General features: G+C 48.8%; 1 protein-coding gene across 3 annotated transcripts in view; it reads right to left on the bottom strand.

Annotated features, from left to right (window-relative positions):
• The window catches only part of RIN2 (Ras and Rab interactor 2), a 229459-nt gene that overhangs the window by 18501 nt on the left and 190992 nt on the right, over nt 1–19966 (bottom strand). For all 3 annotated transcript variants that reach the window (XM_060120207.1, XM_060120206.1, XM_060120208.1), the window contains 4 exons: nt 18904–19015; nt 15525–15597; nt 11389–11480; nt 6924–8078 (listed from right to left, as the gene is read on the bottom strand). In XM_060120207.1, the coding sequence (XP_059976190.1) occupies nt 6924–8078; nt 11389–11480; nt 15525–15597; nt 18904–19015 (1432 nt within the window). The remainder of the gene's footprint in view (nt 1–6923; nt 8079–11388; nt 11481–15524; nt 15598–18903; nt 19016–19966) is intronic.

The following is a 19966-nucleotide window of genomic DNA, read 5'->3' as shown; positions in this document are numbered from 1 at the left end:
GATAAAGGACGCTTTATCACTTAAAGGAAGATCAGCCCAGTAGAGACGACCAACATAAAAATGACAAGCACTGGGGTGGTGGTCGATCCTTCACGTATATTTTTGTTCGCTTTGGTGGGCTTCTAGGAAGGGCATTCTGTAAACGTATCAGCTACATTCATGCAATGTTTTATGGACGAAATTCACCAGAGTTCTTTCAGTGCCTTCTAGTAAAAGGTTGTTAAAAATGAAGGCAGTGGGGGCTTCCCTGGTGGCGCAGTGGTTGAGAGTCTGCCTGCCGATGTAGGGGACAGGGGTTCGAGCCCTGGTCCGGGAGGATCCCACATGCCGTGGAGCAGCTGGGCCCGTGAGCCATGGCCGTTGAGCCTGTGCGTCCGGAGCCTGTGCTCCGCAGCGGAAGAGGCCACAACAGTGAGAGGCCCGCGTACCGCAAAAAAAAAAAAAAAAAAAATGAAGGCAGTGGAGAAGAGACCCATCTTCCTTACAGAACAATTCTAAAGAATTTATGCAGCCCCTCCGGCCTCAGGGAGCTGGGACTTAATTCTACCCTCATCCCTTGAGTGTGAACAGTGCTAGGGGCCTCCTTCCGAAGAACAGAGTTGGGTCTTCGTTGCTGCTTGCAGGCTTTCTCTAGTTGCGGCGAGCGGGGGCTACTCTTCGTCGCGGTGCGCAGGCTCTAGGTACGTGGGCTACAGTAGCTGTGGTTCGTGGGCTTAGTTGCTCCGTGGCATGTGGGATCTTCCCCGGACCAGGGCTCGAACCCGTGTCCCCTGTATTGGCAGGCGGATTCTTAACCACTGCGCCACCAGGGAAGTCCTGGGGGTTACGTTTTTATACGGCAGAGATCTGGCAAGCTCGGCCTTGGGCTGGTGATCCAGGCTGACGCCATCACTGAGGAGTCACGTGGACGGGAGGACCCTCTGGTGTGGCGGCCTCCACAGGAGGGGCAGAAAGGCCTCCACAGGAGTTGGCTTCGGCCCTACATGCATCCTGGCTTGAAGACACTAGGCTCTGTTTCCTTATCTATAAACCTGAGGATACTATACGGGGCCTCCCGAGGCAGTAAGGGGGTTTAAGGGATCCTCTGCATAAAAGTGTTCTTAAACTATTGAGGAGGCTGTCACTTGGTTCCACTAAAAACACAGGATGCATTTAATACATACTCTCTACTCAACAGAGGTGGTGGGTTGTGACTTCCCGTTTCTCAAAGAAGCCCCTGGGGCTGGATGATAAGTGAGAACCTCCCGCATGGACGCCCTGCAGGATGTAGTCCCTGTCGGGAGGCTGGGCCAACCAGGCAAGGCTGGGATGAGGCCAGCAGGATGAGGGCTCCTCTGTGGGGTCTGGCCTCACCAAGACAGCCAATCAGAGCCATCCTTTCTGTGGAGCAGAGTGATGGAACCAGTGTCAAAGATTCTGATGCTTCCCTTTCCGTCTGCCTGCCCTTCAAGTGTGCCTCACACTCTGTGACGCCGTCCCCCTTTCCCACCTCAAGAGCAGAGCTCTCTGACGGTTCCCTTGCTCAGAGCATCACAGAGACAGCGACTCCTGGGCAGAGATTCTTAACTCCAGGGCTGTGAACCTTCTTTTACTTGATATGACATAATGAACCCAATGCTGACGCCCTGAAGTAAAAATTAGACAACAAAGGATGCCCCATGGAGAATAAGAGGGGCTTCTTGCTGCGGTCTTCTATCTATTTAAACTAATTTTCAAAAATACTACAGGCATTCTTTTTCTATGCTGCAAGAGGTCAGTCTTTCTCCTTCTCTCTACCCTTTGTTAACGTACAAAGAGACTGACTCCTCGCAGGTGATATGGACACAAGGACTAGATCAGAAGTCAGAGTCAAGGTTTTAATCTCAACTTGGCACCAATATGTCTCTCTGGCCACAACTTTCATTAAAAAAAAAAAAAAAAGACCTGAAGCAAAGTAGTTTTAATTGTTTAACGCCCAAGGAATGATTTCAGATCTCCTTTCTTATTCATGCTATGCTCTCTGGTGATTAAACACATTTCAGTATCATTTCTCTATTAAACACACACACACACACACACACACACATAAGTAAATTGATGTTCTCTTTGAAATATGTTGGAATCGTGTTTAAGGATACTTTTTCTTCAAATAATTGAAATGCTCTTCAGAGAAAATACACATTTTGACAGCTATTAAAGAAAGTAAAACAATCTATTGTCTTGTTTTTCATTATTGACTTTTAGGAATACAGTTGGCTTATTTGTATCTCTATTGATCGTCTACGGGCAATTTGAATGAAATAGAAAATTTGGGATTGCTAACATTTTTGGAGTTGGAAAAATTTCGTTTTTCTTGAAACAAGACTTGAAAACAGAGGGATTTCCCAAGATTAACATCAAATCAGAAGTAAAACTTCTTTTGCTTGAATAAAATCAAAACACTCACCACAAAAATGCAACAAGTTCTGCAAAGCGTAGATTTCACGACCAGCAAGTTTGGACTAAGTTCTCCCATTGGTTGAAAGAGACTGAAGCAAGAGTGGTGTGATGTGAAAACCCACCAATGAGCAGCACGTGTTGGGATAATAAGTGATGTCGCACCTGTCAGTACCTTACAGGGCTGGACACACTGGTGGGGAGTACACCTTACTCTGTCCATGAAGTCACCAATCCTGGGCTTTCGAGGAAGATGCCAAGCAGTGCACACACTTTGTTAAAGCAGTTGTTTGTCCCTCCATGTACCACTTTTGCAGAGTCGGGGGTGGAGAGGTCCCCACAAGGGAAACACAGTATGTGGCCCTGGAATCAAGAAAGCGCTGGCTCTCATGGGAACTCATCTCCTCCTCCAATCAGAAGAGCAAAGCTGATGTCAATCAACCAAGAGGTTCTTATGGAAGAACCTCTAAACGTCAGGGCTTTGCGTGGCAGTGCTTTAAAGAGTGGTCTAAACAGAATTCAAATTCTCCACGATAGGGCACAACCATTTAGACGGGCAGTTTTTCATCGTTGAGATTGTTTATCATTTTATGCTCACCTAGAAAGTGCTGACCTACAGGGCTGTGACAGGAGCACATGGACAAAGTAGCAGTGGGGGAGAGCGATTCGGTTTTTTCATTGGCTTTTCTCTATGCAACCGAAGAACCGCTCTCGAAGAAGATTAGCACTGTATCCAAACACGAAACGCATATATACATGCATTCCCGTGGTTATTTTTCACAGATGAATGATGGCTCTAATTCTACGTGGGTTAAACCAGTGAAATACCTCTTCCAACTTCCTTGTTTTCAGGATGGAATTCTGTAAATCTAGGCTTTAAATTCCCACCTCCTAGTTCAGAGCTCTCTCCCTCAGAAGCTGTGGGGAAGGAGGACAGGACTAGATTTTTTCTGAAGCAGAGAAACCCAAGTGGCCTTCTTGAAAAGACTTCTGAGCATCAGTAGACACCTGCTCCGAACAAATTTGAGGCTTAGAATTCTGGGGGTGGCATTCAAGTGAATCCATTCAAAGTGAATTACAACCTCCCAGGAAGTGAGATTGGTGGCAATGAGCAGACAACCGAGAGGAGATGGGGGTTGAATCCAAGCTCTCCTACCTACCAGCAGCATAACCTTCTGCAAGTCACTTTATACGTCTCGGCCTCCATTCCTGAATTTGCAAAACGTGAACAAAATCTACACAAATGTACCAACCTTGAGTTGGTTACGAGGCTTAAAGGAATCACTGTATTAACAAGTTTTTAGTAAACTAGTGAGCCCTTCATTGAGGAATATGTAAGGCAGACAATTAGACTAAGTCCATTTTCTTGTCAGGGTCCTAATCTAAATGTGCGCATTTAAGGGGACTGGTTTTCTAATAATTAGGGTTACATCTTTCCCTCCAGCTGGGCGCATGATGAGCTCCTCGGGTCACCTTCTGCTCTGGCTGGCCTTCCTCTTAATTTCAAAAGCCCAGCACATTCACTGCACTTTTCAAAACAGAATAATGGTTTCACTGGGGGAAGCAACAGATATGATGAAGTGTCTGCTTTAATGCAAAAGCTTAAAAAACCAAAACGAACCAATAAAAAAGTGAGTCAGTGCTCGGGCTGGGAACACCTACACCTCCATAGGCAGCTTCGGTCTGAGCTGCCTCCACTGAGGGTAAGCCTGTATTCTAATTCCCCTTTAAATTAAATTTTAAAGTAATTTTTATTGAGATACAATTGACATATACCATATTCATTTTAGGTGTATAACATAATTAAACAATTTTTCCAATCCCCTTAATTTCTTTTCTTTTTCCCTTGTAGAACATTTGATGTTCTTGTTATTTTTTTATCTTTATTAAAAGAAAATTTTTTTAACTTTTTATTTTATATTGGAGTATAGTTGATTCACAATGCTGTGATAGTTTCAGGTGTACAGCAAAGTGATTCAGTTATACATATACATGTATCTATTCTTTTTCAAATTCTTCTCCCATTTAGGTTGATACATAATATTGGGCAGAGTTCCCTGTGCTCCTTGTTGGTTATCCATTTTAAATACAGCAGCGGTACCTGTCAATCCCACCCAATCCCCCTTAATTTCTGATGAGAAAATATGAACATAGGCCGCAGCAGGGGAGAGGGGGTGAGGTTCAAAAACCACGGCCTTTGAATCCGACAGAAGGAAGTTCAGAAGCTGCACGGGCTAATTCCTGGCCGGCGTGGCCCTGGGACACCCCGCTGCACCTGGCAGAGCCCTGCCTTGCTACATGGCACACGGATGCCTGCTTCACTGGGCTGAGGCCAGGACCCACTGCCATCGCTTGGACAGGCGGCCTGGCTCAAATTAGGGGCACCCTAGACGTCAGCTTCCCTTCTCCTTACGACCTTAGATTTTAAATTGAAAGCTGCATCCTTCCAGAGCAGCAAAGTGTTTGCAGCAAAGACTGCTGGCCAAATTCAAATTTGTTTTTGGAGAAAAGGAGATTTGGTGCTCCAAGAGCAAGTACCCTCTCTGAATTTCACCCACAAAGAAGCTGGCAGGAGAGCTTCGCGCTTTGGTTGGTGCTCACAGCATTGGCAGGGAAGGAAGGCAAGGCCTGGTTCCCCAGGGAGGAGCCTCCTCTCCGTGGGCTGGTTGGCGCTGCCGGCCACATAGCCCAGGGCTGACATCAGCGCCCGCAGAGGAAGCTGCTCCTGCCGGTTCGGGGTCTGAGCGGGTCTCCTCTGAGAGGCAGGCTCTGGGGGGCGGGTGCCTGGGTGGCTATTCTGTTGTCCCGAAGGCGTTTCCATCTCTAAGGCACATCCTGGGGCACATTCCTTCCAGCATTCTCTCCAGCAGCCTAGCTCTAACCACGCCCCATCAACCCAGGCACAAGCCATAGGAAAACAAACAAGGCTTTGATTCCTTTGTGAGAAAATCAAAAAGCTGCTGCCAAAGGAGAGAGAGGGAGAGAGAGGGAGAAGGAAGGAGGGAGAGACACTTGCTACCACACACTGTTTACTACTTTCATCAGATGGACCCAATCAGAAAGAGAAATTGGGGTTTTGCTTTATGAACTGCCTGGAAATGTTTGGTAGCTCTTTTGGCTGCTGCTGCCCAGTCAATGAGGTCTCTGAAATTAGCCTTTCAGAGTCAATCTTCTGAAGTTAAAAAAAAAAAAAAAAAAAAAAAAAAAAAATCCCTTAACACTCTCGCCCTGGAAAAAAAAGATGGCTTGCCAAATTCAATTTTCCCTTGGCCAAATTAATCACTAGCAATTCAGCCCTCCAACGAGGTTATAAAGAAAGTATTTCCCCTTGACTTTGGAGAAAACACCTTTCATGTGACCTCCAAATATGTTACTTAGTTTAAAGGTACACAAACCAACTTGTCCATTTGATTTTTTTTTTTTTTTTTTTTTTTTTTTTTTGCTTACTCCCTAACAGTGCTGCTTACTGAATTCTGTGATGAGAAGCTGGCAAGGCAGTTACCCTCTGGGGAGAAGGGGGACAAGGCGGGGATCCCAGGGGGCTCTGGATGCTGTCATGTTCTGCTGAGCTGGGGCTTGTTCCCTGTGGAAACTCACCCAGCTGCACACCGTGGGCTCTGCCCTCTTCTGAGGGTAAAAAGGGCACTTCCCAACCAAAGCAGTGCAAACACCCCGCCTCTCAGAAGACAGCAAAAACGCCTTTTCCTTGCACATAACCTGCAGAGACGCACCTTCAGGAGACCCTCAACAGTCGTGTCACACACACAGCACAAAATCAGGTGGGCAACCGGACCCTCAGAAGGCAAGCTCCATCCCTGAACAGACCCATCTGCGGCTCCATCGGTCACCCCCCACCCCAAACATGTCCAAGCCTGGCGCATAGCAGCCAAGTCAGGTATAACGTGAAGTCTCCTTCAAGAAGCTGTGTTTCCAGTTCAAATCAGCCCAGGGGCTGCAGTGTGTTGCTGTTTTGAACTCCAGAGAAAACTCCATCCAAGAGAACTAACACAGGATGCGCTGTCCTGCCAGGCTACAGATATATATATATATATATATATATATATATATATATATATATATATATATATATATATATATATATATTTGTTGTAGTTTTATTGAAGTATAGTTGATTTACAATGTCATGTTAGTTTCAGGTGTCTAGCAAAGTGATTCAGATATACTGATATATATATATTTTTTTCTTTTTCAGCCTCCTTTCCCATATAGGTTATTATGAAATATTAAGTATAGTTTCCTGTGCTATACAGTAAGTTCTTGTTGGTTATCTATTTTATATAGAGTACTGTGCGTCTGTTAATCCCAGTCTCCTAATCTATCCCTACCCCCCTTTCCCTTTGGTAACCGTAAGTTTGTTTTCTATGCCTGTCAGTCTTTTTCTGTTTTGTAAATAAGTTCATCTGGGTCTTTTTTTTTTTTGATTCCACATATAAGCGATTATATATATATATATGTACTTTTTTTTTTAAGGCAAGGTGGGTACTCACCTATTTGGTCTTCGGGGATCAGCGACTCGATGGGGGGGTCCAGCTCCGAGCTCTGGGACAAGTAGTTCTTCACCTGGGTCATGAACTGCCGGACGGTCTGCAACAGGTCCGTGCTGGACACGTGGCACTCCTTGTTCTCCTGCAGGAAGCTCACGTAGTCCTGCACCAGGCAGCCGAAGTAGGTGCGCTTGTCGCGGGCCAGCTCGGCGATCCTGCGCACCATGCGCTTCTCGGGGGTCAGGAAGGAGCTGAACACCCCGCTCATCTTGCGGAGCTGGGACTTGACGAGCTTGGGCAGCACGAAGGAGCTGTTCCTCTTCTTCTTGGACTTGATGGGGGGGGCCATGGTCTCCTGGTCGCTCTCTACGTCGTAGTCCTCCAGGCTGCTGTTGGTGTCCGCCTCGTAGCCAAACAGGGGCATGCTGCGGTCCAGGTCCAGCGAGTCGGAGGAGGAAGTGGAAATGCTCATGTCACTCAGCCTCTGCCGGCCTCCGCGCCACGGGGCCCGGGATGGGGATGCAGGGGCGGCGGCGGGCCGGGCCCTTGTGCAATCCCGCGGGGCCTCCTCCTCCACCGCCTCCACCGCCGCCGGGGCTCCACCTGCGCCGCCGGCCGGGCCCGCCGCGGGCTCCGGACGAGGCCGGCCGCCGATCAAGGTCTTGGCGCCGCCCTCCGCCTCGAGAAAAGACGCCTGCTTCTTGAGCCGGGGCGGAGGGACGGGGGTTGGTTTCGCTCCAAGCCGAGCTCCGTCGCCGTGTTGGTGATGGGCCACGGTTTCCGGCATGCTCGCGGCGGCCGCGGGCCCGGACAGCTGGGGGCTGCCGTGCACACTATTAATAGCGGGGGGCGGGGGCCGGGGTGGGGGGGACCGAGGCCTCTCCGTGCCATTCGAGTCGGGGGGAGTCCGGGTGCAGGGCCGCTTCGGGCCTCCGCCGAGCTCCTGGCTGTGCACTTTGAAGAACAGAGGATTAATAAAGCACAGGGCTCCGTTGGTCTGGCTGCACTCCAGCTCCGAGGGCGTCCTGGTTTTTATAGAATGCACTCCATTTATAAGGCAGAGCTGACGCGAGGCGGGACCCACACCGTCGGAGGAGAGAGGCCTATGGGGAGGTGGAGGGTTTGGGGGTTTGTTGTCAGCTGGAGAGCTCCAAAAATCTGAAAGTCATTATCAGTGAACACAAGAATGTAAATACAGTGCACTCGGCCCGTCCTTCACAAAAAAATCACTCCTGCCTGGCAACGCACAGCTTTGGAAGGGGAGGCGCTGCTACACTGGAGTGGGGTGTTTTTCTTTCTTTCTTTCTTTCTCTGTCTCTCTCTCTCTCTCTTTTTTTTTTTTTTTTTTAACTGCATTCCTTTACTGGAAAGGGTGGAAATGCTGCCAGGCCCAGCTGCCGGCTCGTGGGAAGGCTCCGGAGGCTTTTCACCTTCAAAGCCCTTGCGGGATGGCTTGGCCGTGGCACTGAGCCGGCCAGGCCTTTCCCCAGGTGAGGAAAAAGGAACTGGGGTGGTTACAGTACGAGCTCGGAAAAGGCCACGCGACTCCCTACTTGCTCCACAAAGACCAAGTCCTCCCACTAAGCAGCAGCATCCTTTCTGATTCCTTCTCCCGGGGTGCCCTCTGCAGGGGGCCCGCAGTTCCCCTTTAATGGGCAGGACCAGCAGCTGGGCCTGGCGGACGTTACACAATCTGCCTGGGGTTTGACACATTCAGCATTAAAACCCAAAAGGAGGAAAAATGCACTCATGGGTCCCATCAGCAAAAAACAGGACAGCCAGCTCATGCAAAGGTTAAGTGCAAGTTCGCCCGTCCATCTTTGTGGTTTGCTGCCCAGCCTTCCCGAGTCCTACAACCTCCTGGCCTTGGCTGTTGATGCTCAGCACTCTGGAGTGGTGCACATGGCTGACTGCCGCCGCACTGCCTGGGCACCCTTTGACAGACGGGTCTGTTTTCCACGCAAATCGAGGGAGGTGGTGGTGCTGCTGAACTCCTGTTGTAATTTCCATCTGCAATAGGTTATTGTCTCTACAGGTCTGCCTTGTTGTCTTTGCTGAAACTGTGTGTCTTTCCCGAGGGCCCAGAATGGCTGGTCACAGGGGCCTGGGGAGAGGCTGAGGCTGGGAGCCCTGGCCCTGTCCTGTCTGTGCTGTGAACATGCCTGCCCTTGACTTGTGTGGCCCGCTTTCTCTCATCCTTCCTTCCCTCTAGGTCTGTGCTGTCCAGTAGGGGAGCCAGCAGCCACCTGTGGCCAGTGAGCGCTTGAAATCCAGCTCGTAAATGGGAGGGGCTCCATTTTCCATTTATTTCAGGTGAATCAATTTAAATGTAAAAACTGACACTCAGTTCAGTTACTGGGACACTCTAAAGTATGTGAAACTTTATGTGCAACTACTTTTTCAATGGTCAATGTAACGAAATCTAAATACAGATCCATGTATTTCTGACAAAAATTGAGTGCCTGAATAGAGATGTGCTATAGTATAAAATACATACTGGATTTCAAACACTTAGCATGAAAAAAAGAAGGTAAAATATTTGATCAATACTTTAAAAAATAGGGATGATCTATTGAAATAACATTGCAGATATCACATTAAGTAAATTGTAAAAATTAATTGCACCTTTAATTTTCTTTCATGCGGCTGCTAGAAAATTTAAAGGCACACACGGGCTTGCCTTACATCTATTTCTACTGGCCAGTGTAGAGCAGCTCTCACCTCCTTTGCCTCCTCCTTAGACTCCCGCTGCCACCGCCGTAAGACTTTACAAACTTAGAACACTTAGTTCCCGTGTTATGTGTTCCTCCCATACAGACTAAACCTGGGGAGTGGGGGAGAGGGAGGGACCCTATGCATCTTTGAACCCTTATTGTGGGACATAGGGCCTGCCACATAGCGGACCCTCCAGAAAGACTGGTTGGACAAATAAATAAATTAGGTACAGAATTTTTTAAAGCGCTGTCTCTTCACGAAATGGATAAGGTGCACATTGACAATTACACATTGAATATCTATTAATGAGACCTTATTGGCTTCTGGGGAGTGGCCAACAGAGCAAGCTCTTTCTGCTTCGATCTTTGCAGGGCACAAGTGCTGTCCCTGATACTTTGGTCCTGGAGCCCTGGCACAAAGCACACACAGCAGGCTGACCACCAAACCAGGAGTCCTGGGGATGGAGGTCACCAGAGGAAACAGAGACCTGGTGCATGTCCTCAAGAGGCCTATAATCTAGTTGATGATCTGACCTTAAATTCAGGAAATGTTTTAAACTCTCTCCAAAAGTGTGTAAAGCTCAGTGGCAGAGATGGCGTGACTTCAGCAGGGACATTTTTTGCGGCCCTGATATTTTTACCTGGATTCTATTTCCCAATCCTGAAACCCAGCTGCCCGTCAGACAGGCCTCAGATGCATGTGGCAATTCTTTTGAAACAATCCAAGTTTCAGAGGGGAATGTGAATCTACCTCCAGGCTTCTCTATGCATTTTGTAGGCTCTCTTGGTAATGGTACCCGCTTCAGAACAAGTTCTTTAGATTTAGGGGCAAACTGGCCAAAGGAGGGACACATATATTTCTTATTTGCTGGGTCAAGTATCACAGTTTCTTAGGTCCTTGGAATCCTGGTAGTTGCACTTCAGAATCCCAAACTCAAATACTCTATACTGGTATATAAACTCAAATACCATGGCCTGGTTGTTCAGCTATCTGAAGACTGAAGCCCCCAAATCTTAAGAGAATTCCCCCTTCCCATCGAGGAGGAAAACATTTTTTGTGAAAGTTAAACCCACACGGGTTCCCCAGGGCAACAGAACCAAGGAGTGACACTGGAGGAGTGGTGTGTTCTGAGCCCCTGCCATCCACCGTCTGCCACGGGGCTGGGTTGAGGGGCATTGGCAAAGGACAGGAGGGGAAGCGAGCGCCCAGCTGGCCGGAGTAAGGATGCACAGCGGTGTAAGGGACGTGGCCCAGAACACCAGGGCTGGAACTGAGCAAGAGAGGAACTGAGACAGATGTTACTCTGGAAGCCTGCACTGTCAAATTCCTCAAAGCACAGAAATGCCATCAATACCGTGTGTTCCTCTAGAATAAGACTCATGCACAGGAGGTGCCTGCACTGGCTTTCCCTGTCCATCAGGCACGGCCTTTCCCCAGCAAGATGCCACAGAAGGGCAGGACCCATGACAGAGATTCACCTTACCTTAAGACTTGGACATTTTGGGGAGCTCAAACTCATCGACGGGAGATGCTGGGGAGAATTCGTGGGCTACTCAGGCACACTTGGCACCTGCCTCTGAGAGCTGGTTGGACGTTTGACTTAAGAAAAGACTCTCAGAAGGTGAGACTCAGGGCCTCATGGAGTTCTACCATGGAGATGAGGGTTGCTTTTTGATGCAACAATGTATCATCAGCCATTGGTTCTGCTCCATGCATTCACATCAAGAGAAACTGGGCAGGGGCACCCACTTACTTAGTCCCAGTTGGGCTAGTTCTTCAAGTTGAGCCTCAGTCTTGGCTGTTGAAATGGCATAAGGCAACTTCAAGGTAAACGGCAGGACGTCCCTGATTTTTCAAAAGAGAGAATACATGTAATTACACATATTGGCCTGTCTCTTGCTTTCATTTCCATCCTAGAGATGTTTTAGCTTCAACTATTTATTTTTGTTTTATTTTTTAATTGAAGTATAGTTGACTTACAGTGTTTCAGGTACACAGCAAAGTGATTCAGTTTTATACATATATATTCTTTTCCATTATAGGTTATTACAAGATACTGAATATAGTTCCCTGTGCTATACAGTAGGTCCCTGTTGTTTGTCTATAGCTTAAACTATTTCAGATGTCCCACACAGACATCACAGCATACCCAACCAGACTCGTCTTTACTGATAGGACTGTGGGATCACTACTCCTGCCTGTGTTTACATACGCACGACAGGCTGAGAGACAAGCCCGCATGGTTTCAGTATTTGCAGCGAGGACCAAGTTGCCTTCCTGGGTAGCTAAGCCGTATCTAGAGTTAATATCAGAATCGCTAACTATGTTGGTGGATCCATCATACAAATAACACATTAGGTATTGATTTGCTAGATGCTCTGAATGTTGGGCCCCGACTCCCTGAGCAGGAATGTGTGATCCTAAACCAAAATGTATTACCCCACTACCTTAACGCACGGCAGATTCTCAACGAATGTCTGTTGGTTTTATTTGTGACGTGTTCCAGCTACAGCCCATCCATGCATTGTCCTTTGTGTGCTGGGGACAAAACTCCCTCTGGAGTCTTAAGGTAGTGCTTCTCTAACTGTAATGTGCACCTGAATCCCTGGGGGGTCTTGTGAGGCTGCACTCTGACTCAGCAGGTCTGGGGGAGGCCGGAGGTTGGGCGTTTCTGTCAAGCTCCCTGACCCTGGGCCATGCTTTGAGCAGAAAGGCAAATCTAAAGGACCTCATGCAACAACCCTGCCCCCAAGCAGCATCACGCCATGTGGAGACCAGGAAACAAATGCACTGCAGCATCACAGACCAGCAGGCCCAAGAGGAAGGAGCTGGGCTGGCACCAGGGTCCTGCTGCGGCCAGGGCATAGCGTCGCCACCATGACCTCCTGCTTTCTCCGAAAGGGCAGAGGCAGCCTTAAAAAGCACTTGTTCATCTTCATGCACAAGGGTTAGGATCATGCTCTAAGCACTGATGAAATCCTCACGGGGCTCAGCACAGGGCCTTGCCTGACACAGACAGGGAGAGAATGTGTTTTGAATAAATGGATGAACGAATACGCAATGACAAGGGTGACTTATCAGAAAAGGACTTATTTTTTTTCAGTGGTGGTACTGGTGTTACAAAGAAAGAATTCATTCATCCATCCAGCAAAGTGTATGGTCATCTATGATGTGCCAGGTGCTGGGAACAAAACAGACAAAGTCTCCACCTGCACAGAGCTTCACTCCAGCGGACGCCAGCAGACAGAGAACAATAAAGCAATTCATAGACTACACGAGAAGGGGATGTGCCCCATGGATAAAAGTAAAGCACAAAAGGGGAAAAATAAAGAGGGTTCAAGTGTGAGAGTTGGCCAGGGAAGTCCCCGTGAGCAGGTAGCATTTGACTGAAGATCTAAAGGTGGCCAGGAAGTAAACTATGAGGGACAGAACATTCCAGGCAGAAGGAGCAGCAGGTGCAAAGGCCCTGGGGTGGGAGAGGGTCTGGCATGTATGAAGAACAGCAAGGAGACCCCCCTCCCCCCCATGGCTGGGGTGGAGAGAGTGAGGACAAAGCTCGGAGCTCCTGCCTGTGTCCTGTCAACACAAGATGACCTGAACATTTCCACTGAAGAAAATAACTATACCAAACAACTAGTTGTTTACAGTAAGATTGGGCAACACTGTAGGCTGAATCAGATTAAATCTGGATGACTGGAGACTTCTGGAACCCTTGAGGCTGTTGACAATGAATAACAAATTAGTAAGGTCTATGGAAAGAGCAGGACACGAGGGCTCGCATAAATACTAGGAGCTGGCAGTCGGGAGGCTCCTCTTTCCTGGGGTATTAAGCCCGGGTCACCTCCTGCTTCCAGGAGACCCTTCCATCTGTCCCCAGACATTGTGAGCACCTCATCCACTTGCATCTGTTCTGGATGAAGCAGGTGGGGCGTCAGGGGATGCAGCGTTTGTATAAGAGCTGCTGCCGGACCCAGGAGAGGCCGTGGCCCTGATTATAATGTTAAATGAAGACTATTGAGACCAGAATTTTGCAATGTCAAAGCATCATGCAAATCTGTATTTCCGTGGCTGTGCCCACTTAATGAAAACCTACTTTCTTTAGGCAATGGGGAGGAAAGCCACACATAACAAAACCAACCTACATTTATTTTAAGGTTTTACTTTGCCCAATGCAGTACCTAGAGCCTAAATATTGCATAATTGGCTTGGGTTTTCCTTAATGACAGAGATGACAGGAAACCACACCTGTCATCCACTAATGGGTGGTTTTAGGCTTTGATCGACTAGAAAATTAGATGTTGTGCGTGAGTACTCTCCCGACGTGCCAGCCAAGGGCATGACACAGCCTCTCCCCCCTCTCTCTCTCTCTCTCTCTCTCACAGACACACACACACACACACACACACACACACACACAAGAGGGGGTGCCTCCTTCTCACCTAACCCTGGTTCTGAAACTTGCATAACAGACAAAATAAAGTCATCTTCTGTATAAACATTTCACTCAAGAGTTTTAATGCCTGCATAAGCTAGATTTCTTTTTTTTAATATTATTTTACTCTATATGTCATATCTCTAAAGAGGAGGAGACTGACTATTAATCACAGAATGTCAACGCAGGGATTTGCCTGTGAGCATCTGGTGTTGGCATCGTGCTTTGTGGGTCACCAAGGCTTCTAGGCACTCTGTCTCCTTCAGTCACCAAGTGACTCCAGACAGCGGCACTTAGTTTACAGTGACCACTGAGGGGAGAGATGGTACCTTTCGTGCATGGTTGCCAAATCCTGTTTTACAGGTGGGATGACCTTTCACAACAACAGCAGGCTCATCAAGAAGCAAACTATAACGTGTACATGTCGGCCAGCCTCACCTCTGACCGACATGCCAGGGTTGACAGTCACTCCCAGGGCCTGCCGGGCTCATGCCAGGGCAGGTGTGCATCCCTGGGGATGTGAGGGCTTCTGCACTGGCCTCCTCGATTTGGACGGACTTCCTCACACAGGTGAGGGCTCCTGCCCACACCCTGGCAGGTGGCGGCCCCTGCAGGGCACTCACAGGGCTCTGGTCCCATTCTGGAGGAAGCCCCCCTCTTTTTCCCGCTGGGTTCCCCCTCTGGAAGTGCCCTCCCCCATCAGGCCATTGACTGCAGCTTCGGCGGGCCTGGCCTGGGGACCTCCAGGAGTGGACAGCTTGGTGCCTACCCTCCCCCCAACCCCCAAGGATCTAGCCCATCTCTGCTCTATCGGCTGCGACAGATGCACAAGAAAAACAAAGGAGGCCAACTGAGCCAGGCTATCTGAGGGGAGGCAACATCGACCTCTGCAGACGATGAGTTTTGAGCCTCATTCATGGAAGGAACCCTTGACTTGAGAAACTGGGATGGCTCACAGAAAAGAAAGAAGAAAGCCTTCCCCAACTTGCATTCCCCTGACACTTTTTAACATCGGGATTTGGGGCTTGGCTTCATGTAGACTGAAACAGTCCCTTTAGTTACAAAAAAAAACAGGGGTACCCAGCGGGCCTGAAGGAGAGCGATGCAAGATTTATGGACTGGTTGAAGGAACCACATTTCTAGATGAACTGCATCCACTGGGGGTTTTTCAGAAACATTATCGGGGACCTTTAAATGTTACACGCTTGCATCACAGGTCCCTTTCTGCGTGTGCGTGTTATTTTACACTTAGAGGGGCTGGGCTAGTTATTCTGATCTTAAGCCTGGCACAGGGGGCCTGGTGACCCTTTCGCCTCAGGGGCCAATCCTTCCAGGGACATTCAATAGGTGACAAGCCTTCCAGAGCCCTGCACCCAGGACGAATCAAGAAACCCGGGGACCGGTGACCGTGCACACGCCAAGCAGGGGCTTGAAATCGGGAGATGAAGAGGCCTTACCTGCTGATGCAGTAGAAAGCAATGAGCCGGAATAAATCCGCAAAACTGATTCCTGAGCCTTCCAGGGAAAAGGCTGGAAAAGAGAGAGTTTGGAAATGAGCTGAGTGTCCCTGAGCGCATCCCGGGAAAGGAAAGGCCCTCAATGTTGGATGTTGCCTGCTGCGAGGGCAGGAGCATCTCTGTGCTCTCTGACTGACTCTCGCACGGCTGACAGGAACCAGCTGTGCGGCTGCCAGACAAAGGCCAGGGGAGGAGTCGGGGGCCTAGAAGTCTGGCCCCTGACTCATTGGAGCACGTGCTCCAGTGCCTGGTAAACAGACCAGCGCAGACTCAAATGACACAGCTAAAGTTTGGGACGCAAAGCTGGGCAGGGTCCAGGGGCCAGACTGGCTGGAGTGAGAGGCCATCAGGAGACAGGGCTTGGGGGACACCAAGGCCCCACCGGCCCTTGACCCTCCCGGGCTGGACCTCCTGGGTCGCAATCCTCTTTGCCAAAACGGGCCACTTCTGGTACAGACACGAGGCAGAGAAGGAGCTCGAGGCTTGGAGGATAACACGGGGTTCTCATAAATCAGCTTTGAGTTCAACTCTGTAGGAAAGATTCTAAAATTCGTTTACTTAGCCCCTACTCACTCCCACCACCACCACCAAGCGTGCAAGCGTGCAAGAAATATTCTGGTAAGACGGTGTGCCATTTCATACATCTTCTAGATGATGGAACAGAGAGTGGCTTAACTTCAAAAATTCATGTATTTGCCAACCACTCCTCACTTCCTCTTTGCTGAAATGCCACCCCTGCAGCCATTCTTCCAGCAACATTCCAAAGAGCCTCAGCTGTGTGAAGATTTCCTCATTTCCTCAATCAGATGAGTTTCTCTCCCTTCCATAGCCTCATTTATTTTGCTTATTACTTTCTTACATTGTATTATTTCGCTTACTATTTCTGTAGCACCCAAAACACATCTATACCTCCACACATATACCATGAGCGACAGACAGACAGACACAGAAAGAGAAACACACATATATGTGCACCACAATTTCATGAGTTAAGTAAAAGGGACTGGACTTGGGGTAGGTTAACCTCTCTGAGCCTCGGTTTTCTCATCTGTAAAATGGACAATAACTGCACTTCCCTTGTCTCTCAGAAGGATAGTAGTGGGAACTGCAATTTTTTAAAAAATGTAGTAACTTAGGGTCTTCCCTGGTGGTCCAGTGGGTAAGACTCCACGTTCCCAATGCAGGGGGCCCAGGTTCAATCCCTGGTCAGGGAATTAGATCCCACACACATGCCGCAACTAAGAGTTCGCATGTCGCAACTAAGGAGCTGGCGTAACCAAATAAGTAAATAAATGAACATTAAAAAAAAAATGGAGCAAGGTGTGAAAGAAATCTACACAGATATGAGGTGGTACTTATTATGAAACACACTGTCCAGATGTTATGACAAAATATCTATGTTTTTAAAGCCAGCCTTTCCTCTCTCAGTGCACCTCAATTTGCAGAGAAGGTAGACCCTGGCCGGGAAGGGGCCATCCTGGTGGGACTGCGGCCTTGTGCTAATCAGTTATAGGCAGGTTAATTCTTTGCTCAGACTAGCTCTTTCAGCTACTTTAAGTCACCTGGAGAGGACTAGGGAAGTGATAGAAGTCTTTACAAAATAGGGAGGAACATTGTTCAGCCAGGGAGGGACCTCAGGTGAACAACAAGAAAAGTTTGAAGTACAAACACTAACTGTACGTATTGCAGGAGGGGAAGGAGGGATTTGCAGGCTAACTTATCATGGTTAACTTTGGCTGTTAGAAGGTATTTAAAAACCACTTAGGGGACTTCCTTGGTGGTGCAGTGGTTAAGAATCCTCCTGCCAATGCAGGGAACACGGGTCCGGGAAGATCCCACATGCCACGGAGCCACTAAGCCCGTGCGCCACGACTACTGAACCTGCGCCCTAGAGCCCGTGAGCCACAACTACTGAGCCTGTGTGGCACAACTAACTGAAGCCCGTGCGCCTAGTGCCCGTGCTCTGAAACAAGAGAAGCCACCGCAATGAGAAGCCCGCGCACTGCAACAAAGAGTAGCCCCCGCTCGCCGCAACTAGAGAAAGCCCGCGCGCAGCAACAAAGACGCAATGCAGCCAAAAGTAACTATATAATTAAAAAAAAAAAAACGCTTAGATATATCACTTCTTGGCTAGCTGAGCTTCAAAAGCCAACTCAGAATCACCTTTCTTCATTTAGTATTTAATTCATTGTCTTTCAGATGGTGGGTTTGAAATCTACCTTCTGATTCCCTCCTAATGTAAATAAACTGGCGGATCATTAGCCAGGTTCAGTGACTGCTCAGATGACTTTGCACGTGGAAGCTTTTCCCTGAAGCCAGGGACCTTGGGAGAGGCCTGGAGGGAAAACATCATGGGACCTGAGGCCAGTCATACATCACAGAGAGGCTGCTCCAGAAACACCTCCTCCAGACCCAGTTAATGATTCCTGGGCTCAGTGAGACAATGAACTCTGGGCTGAGTGGAAGCCAGTATCTGCCCTGAAACTGATCTCAGGACCTTCGGCTCCTTCAAAGGCAGGGACTGAGGCTTGCTCAGGTTATAATGAGAACCTGGTCTCCATCACCTTATTGGACAGTTGACCAGCATCCAAACTCGCCTTCACACCTCAGCTTGCTCACCCGTGGCTCAGTGAAGCCTTCCCCGTGGGGGTGTAGGTCCATCTTCTGATTGCTGCTGGGAGCCTGGCAGGACATCAGGACTGTTTGTTCCCTTTCCCATTGAAAACTTGGCCTTCCAAGATTTCAGATTTCCAATGACCATGGTTCAGCAGAAAGAAACCAACACTCCTGAGCACTGTCCCTCCAAAACTTCAGCCAGTCCATTTTTCTGCCTACGATCAGCTGCCTTTCATAGCACACTGAACAGTGATGCCCTAGAGGGAACATATCCCCTCAAGGACTATTCACAGAGCTGTGCAGACACACTCTTTGGCGTGAGAGCCCATAAAAAGGCTCAGCGGTGCAGCCCGCCCTGCAGCTTAGTCATCAGTAAACCTGGGGACCACGCCCTGCATAACTGGGAAGAGGGCGAGGAAACCAGCCTCTGTTAGGCCCCTGCCACATGCCAGGCAGTAGAATGCGAACCTTGCACACAAGTTGTTTAACTGAACTGTTAACACTATACAGATGTCACTATACAGATAAGAAAACCGAGGCTCCTAGGGTAGGTTACCTGCCCAGTCATCCTGGGGACAGGAGATAGTGCTGGGACACAGACCCACATCTGTTTGTCTCAAAGTGCAGGCTCTCGCCTCTTCTACTTGCTCAAAGACCCCAGGCCCTCGTGTCACCGGGACCTAACCACCCGATGACCACTTACTGTATGTGCTTTCCTTTATGGCAAATTCCTTGAGTGGGGCTCCAAATTCACAGGGCAGGCGAAGGGAGAGGACTTTCTTCTGCATTTTGGTGGATTTACGAACCAGGAAGATCTAGGGTAGGGAAAAAAAATTCAAGCTTAGGAAACATCTCAAAGGCTGGGACCTGGGCATGTGATCACCTGCACACCCAGCATCCATGAGTGGAACCCCTCTTGTAGCCGAACTACACGGCTTAAGGCAGAACACTACTGCCATGGAGAGGGGTGATGAGCAAGCAGGCCACAGATGCCCTTCTTTGGTAACTGGCCTCAGGAGAATCCCACTTTCCCTTTGACAGAACCTTCTCCATGAGGCTAAGTCTGCAAAAGCATTTTCAGTCTGGTGACTGCTTTACAGCTCACGGTACATATTCTCTAGCCTGTGTCTGATAAAGGCATCCTGGTTGACGAACCCTAAATTTCTAGACACAGGTAACATGGCTAAGCCATAGGTGGTGAATTAGAAGTTCTTTGGCTAATTTGGCTTATGTGTGTATTTAAGATAGAAATCTGAATTTGTTGCCAACAGTGAAAAAGCACAAGGTGTTTTGTTTTTCACATTAAAATCCGAATGTCTAGCTTCTCTTGGAGAATGGGCTGATAAGGCAAGACCAGGCATGGCCACATCCGCTGGAGCTGAAAATGGCAACTTCCCTTGGGAGACAGGTAGCTGGGCTCTGAGGTTTGTCACAGCCAACACTGAGTTGGCAGTCCTAACTTTACTCCTGACTCGCTTCACTTTGTGACAGCTCCGTCCAGTTGCAAATAATGTCTTTAGATGTATGGGTTTTTTTTTTTTTTTGCGGTATGCGGGCCTCTCACTGCTGTGGCCTCTCCCATTGTGGAGCACAGGCTCTGGACGCGCAGGCTCAGCAGCCATGGCTCACGGGCCCAGCCGCTCCGCGGCATGTGGGATCTTCCCGGACCGGGGCACGAACCCGTGTCCCCTGCATCGGCAGGCGGACTCCCAACCACTGCGCCACCAGGGAAGCCCTAGATGTATGTTTAAACCCACCCAACTTCT

The sequence above is a fragment of the Mesoplodon densirostris genome, chromosome 16 (genome assembly GCF_025265405.1).
Source record: "Mesoplodon densirostris isolate mMesDen1 chromosome 16, mMesDen1 primary haplotype, whole genome shotgun sequence".
Lineage (NCBI taxonomy): Eukaryota > Metazoa > Chordata > Mammalia > Artiodactyla > Ziphiidae > Mesoplodon > Mesoplodon densirostris.
The sequence above is the reverse complement of the archived record's forward strand: the minus strand, read 5'-3'. Positions and strand labels throughout refer to the sequence as shown.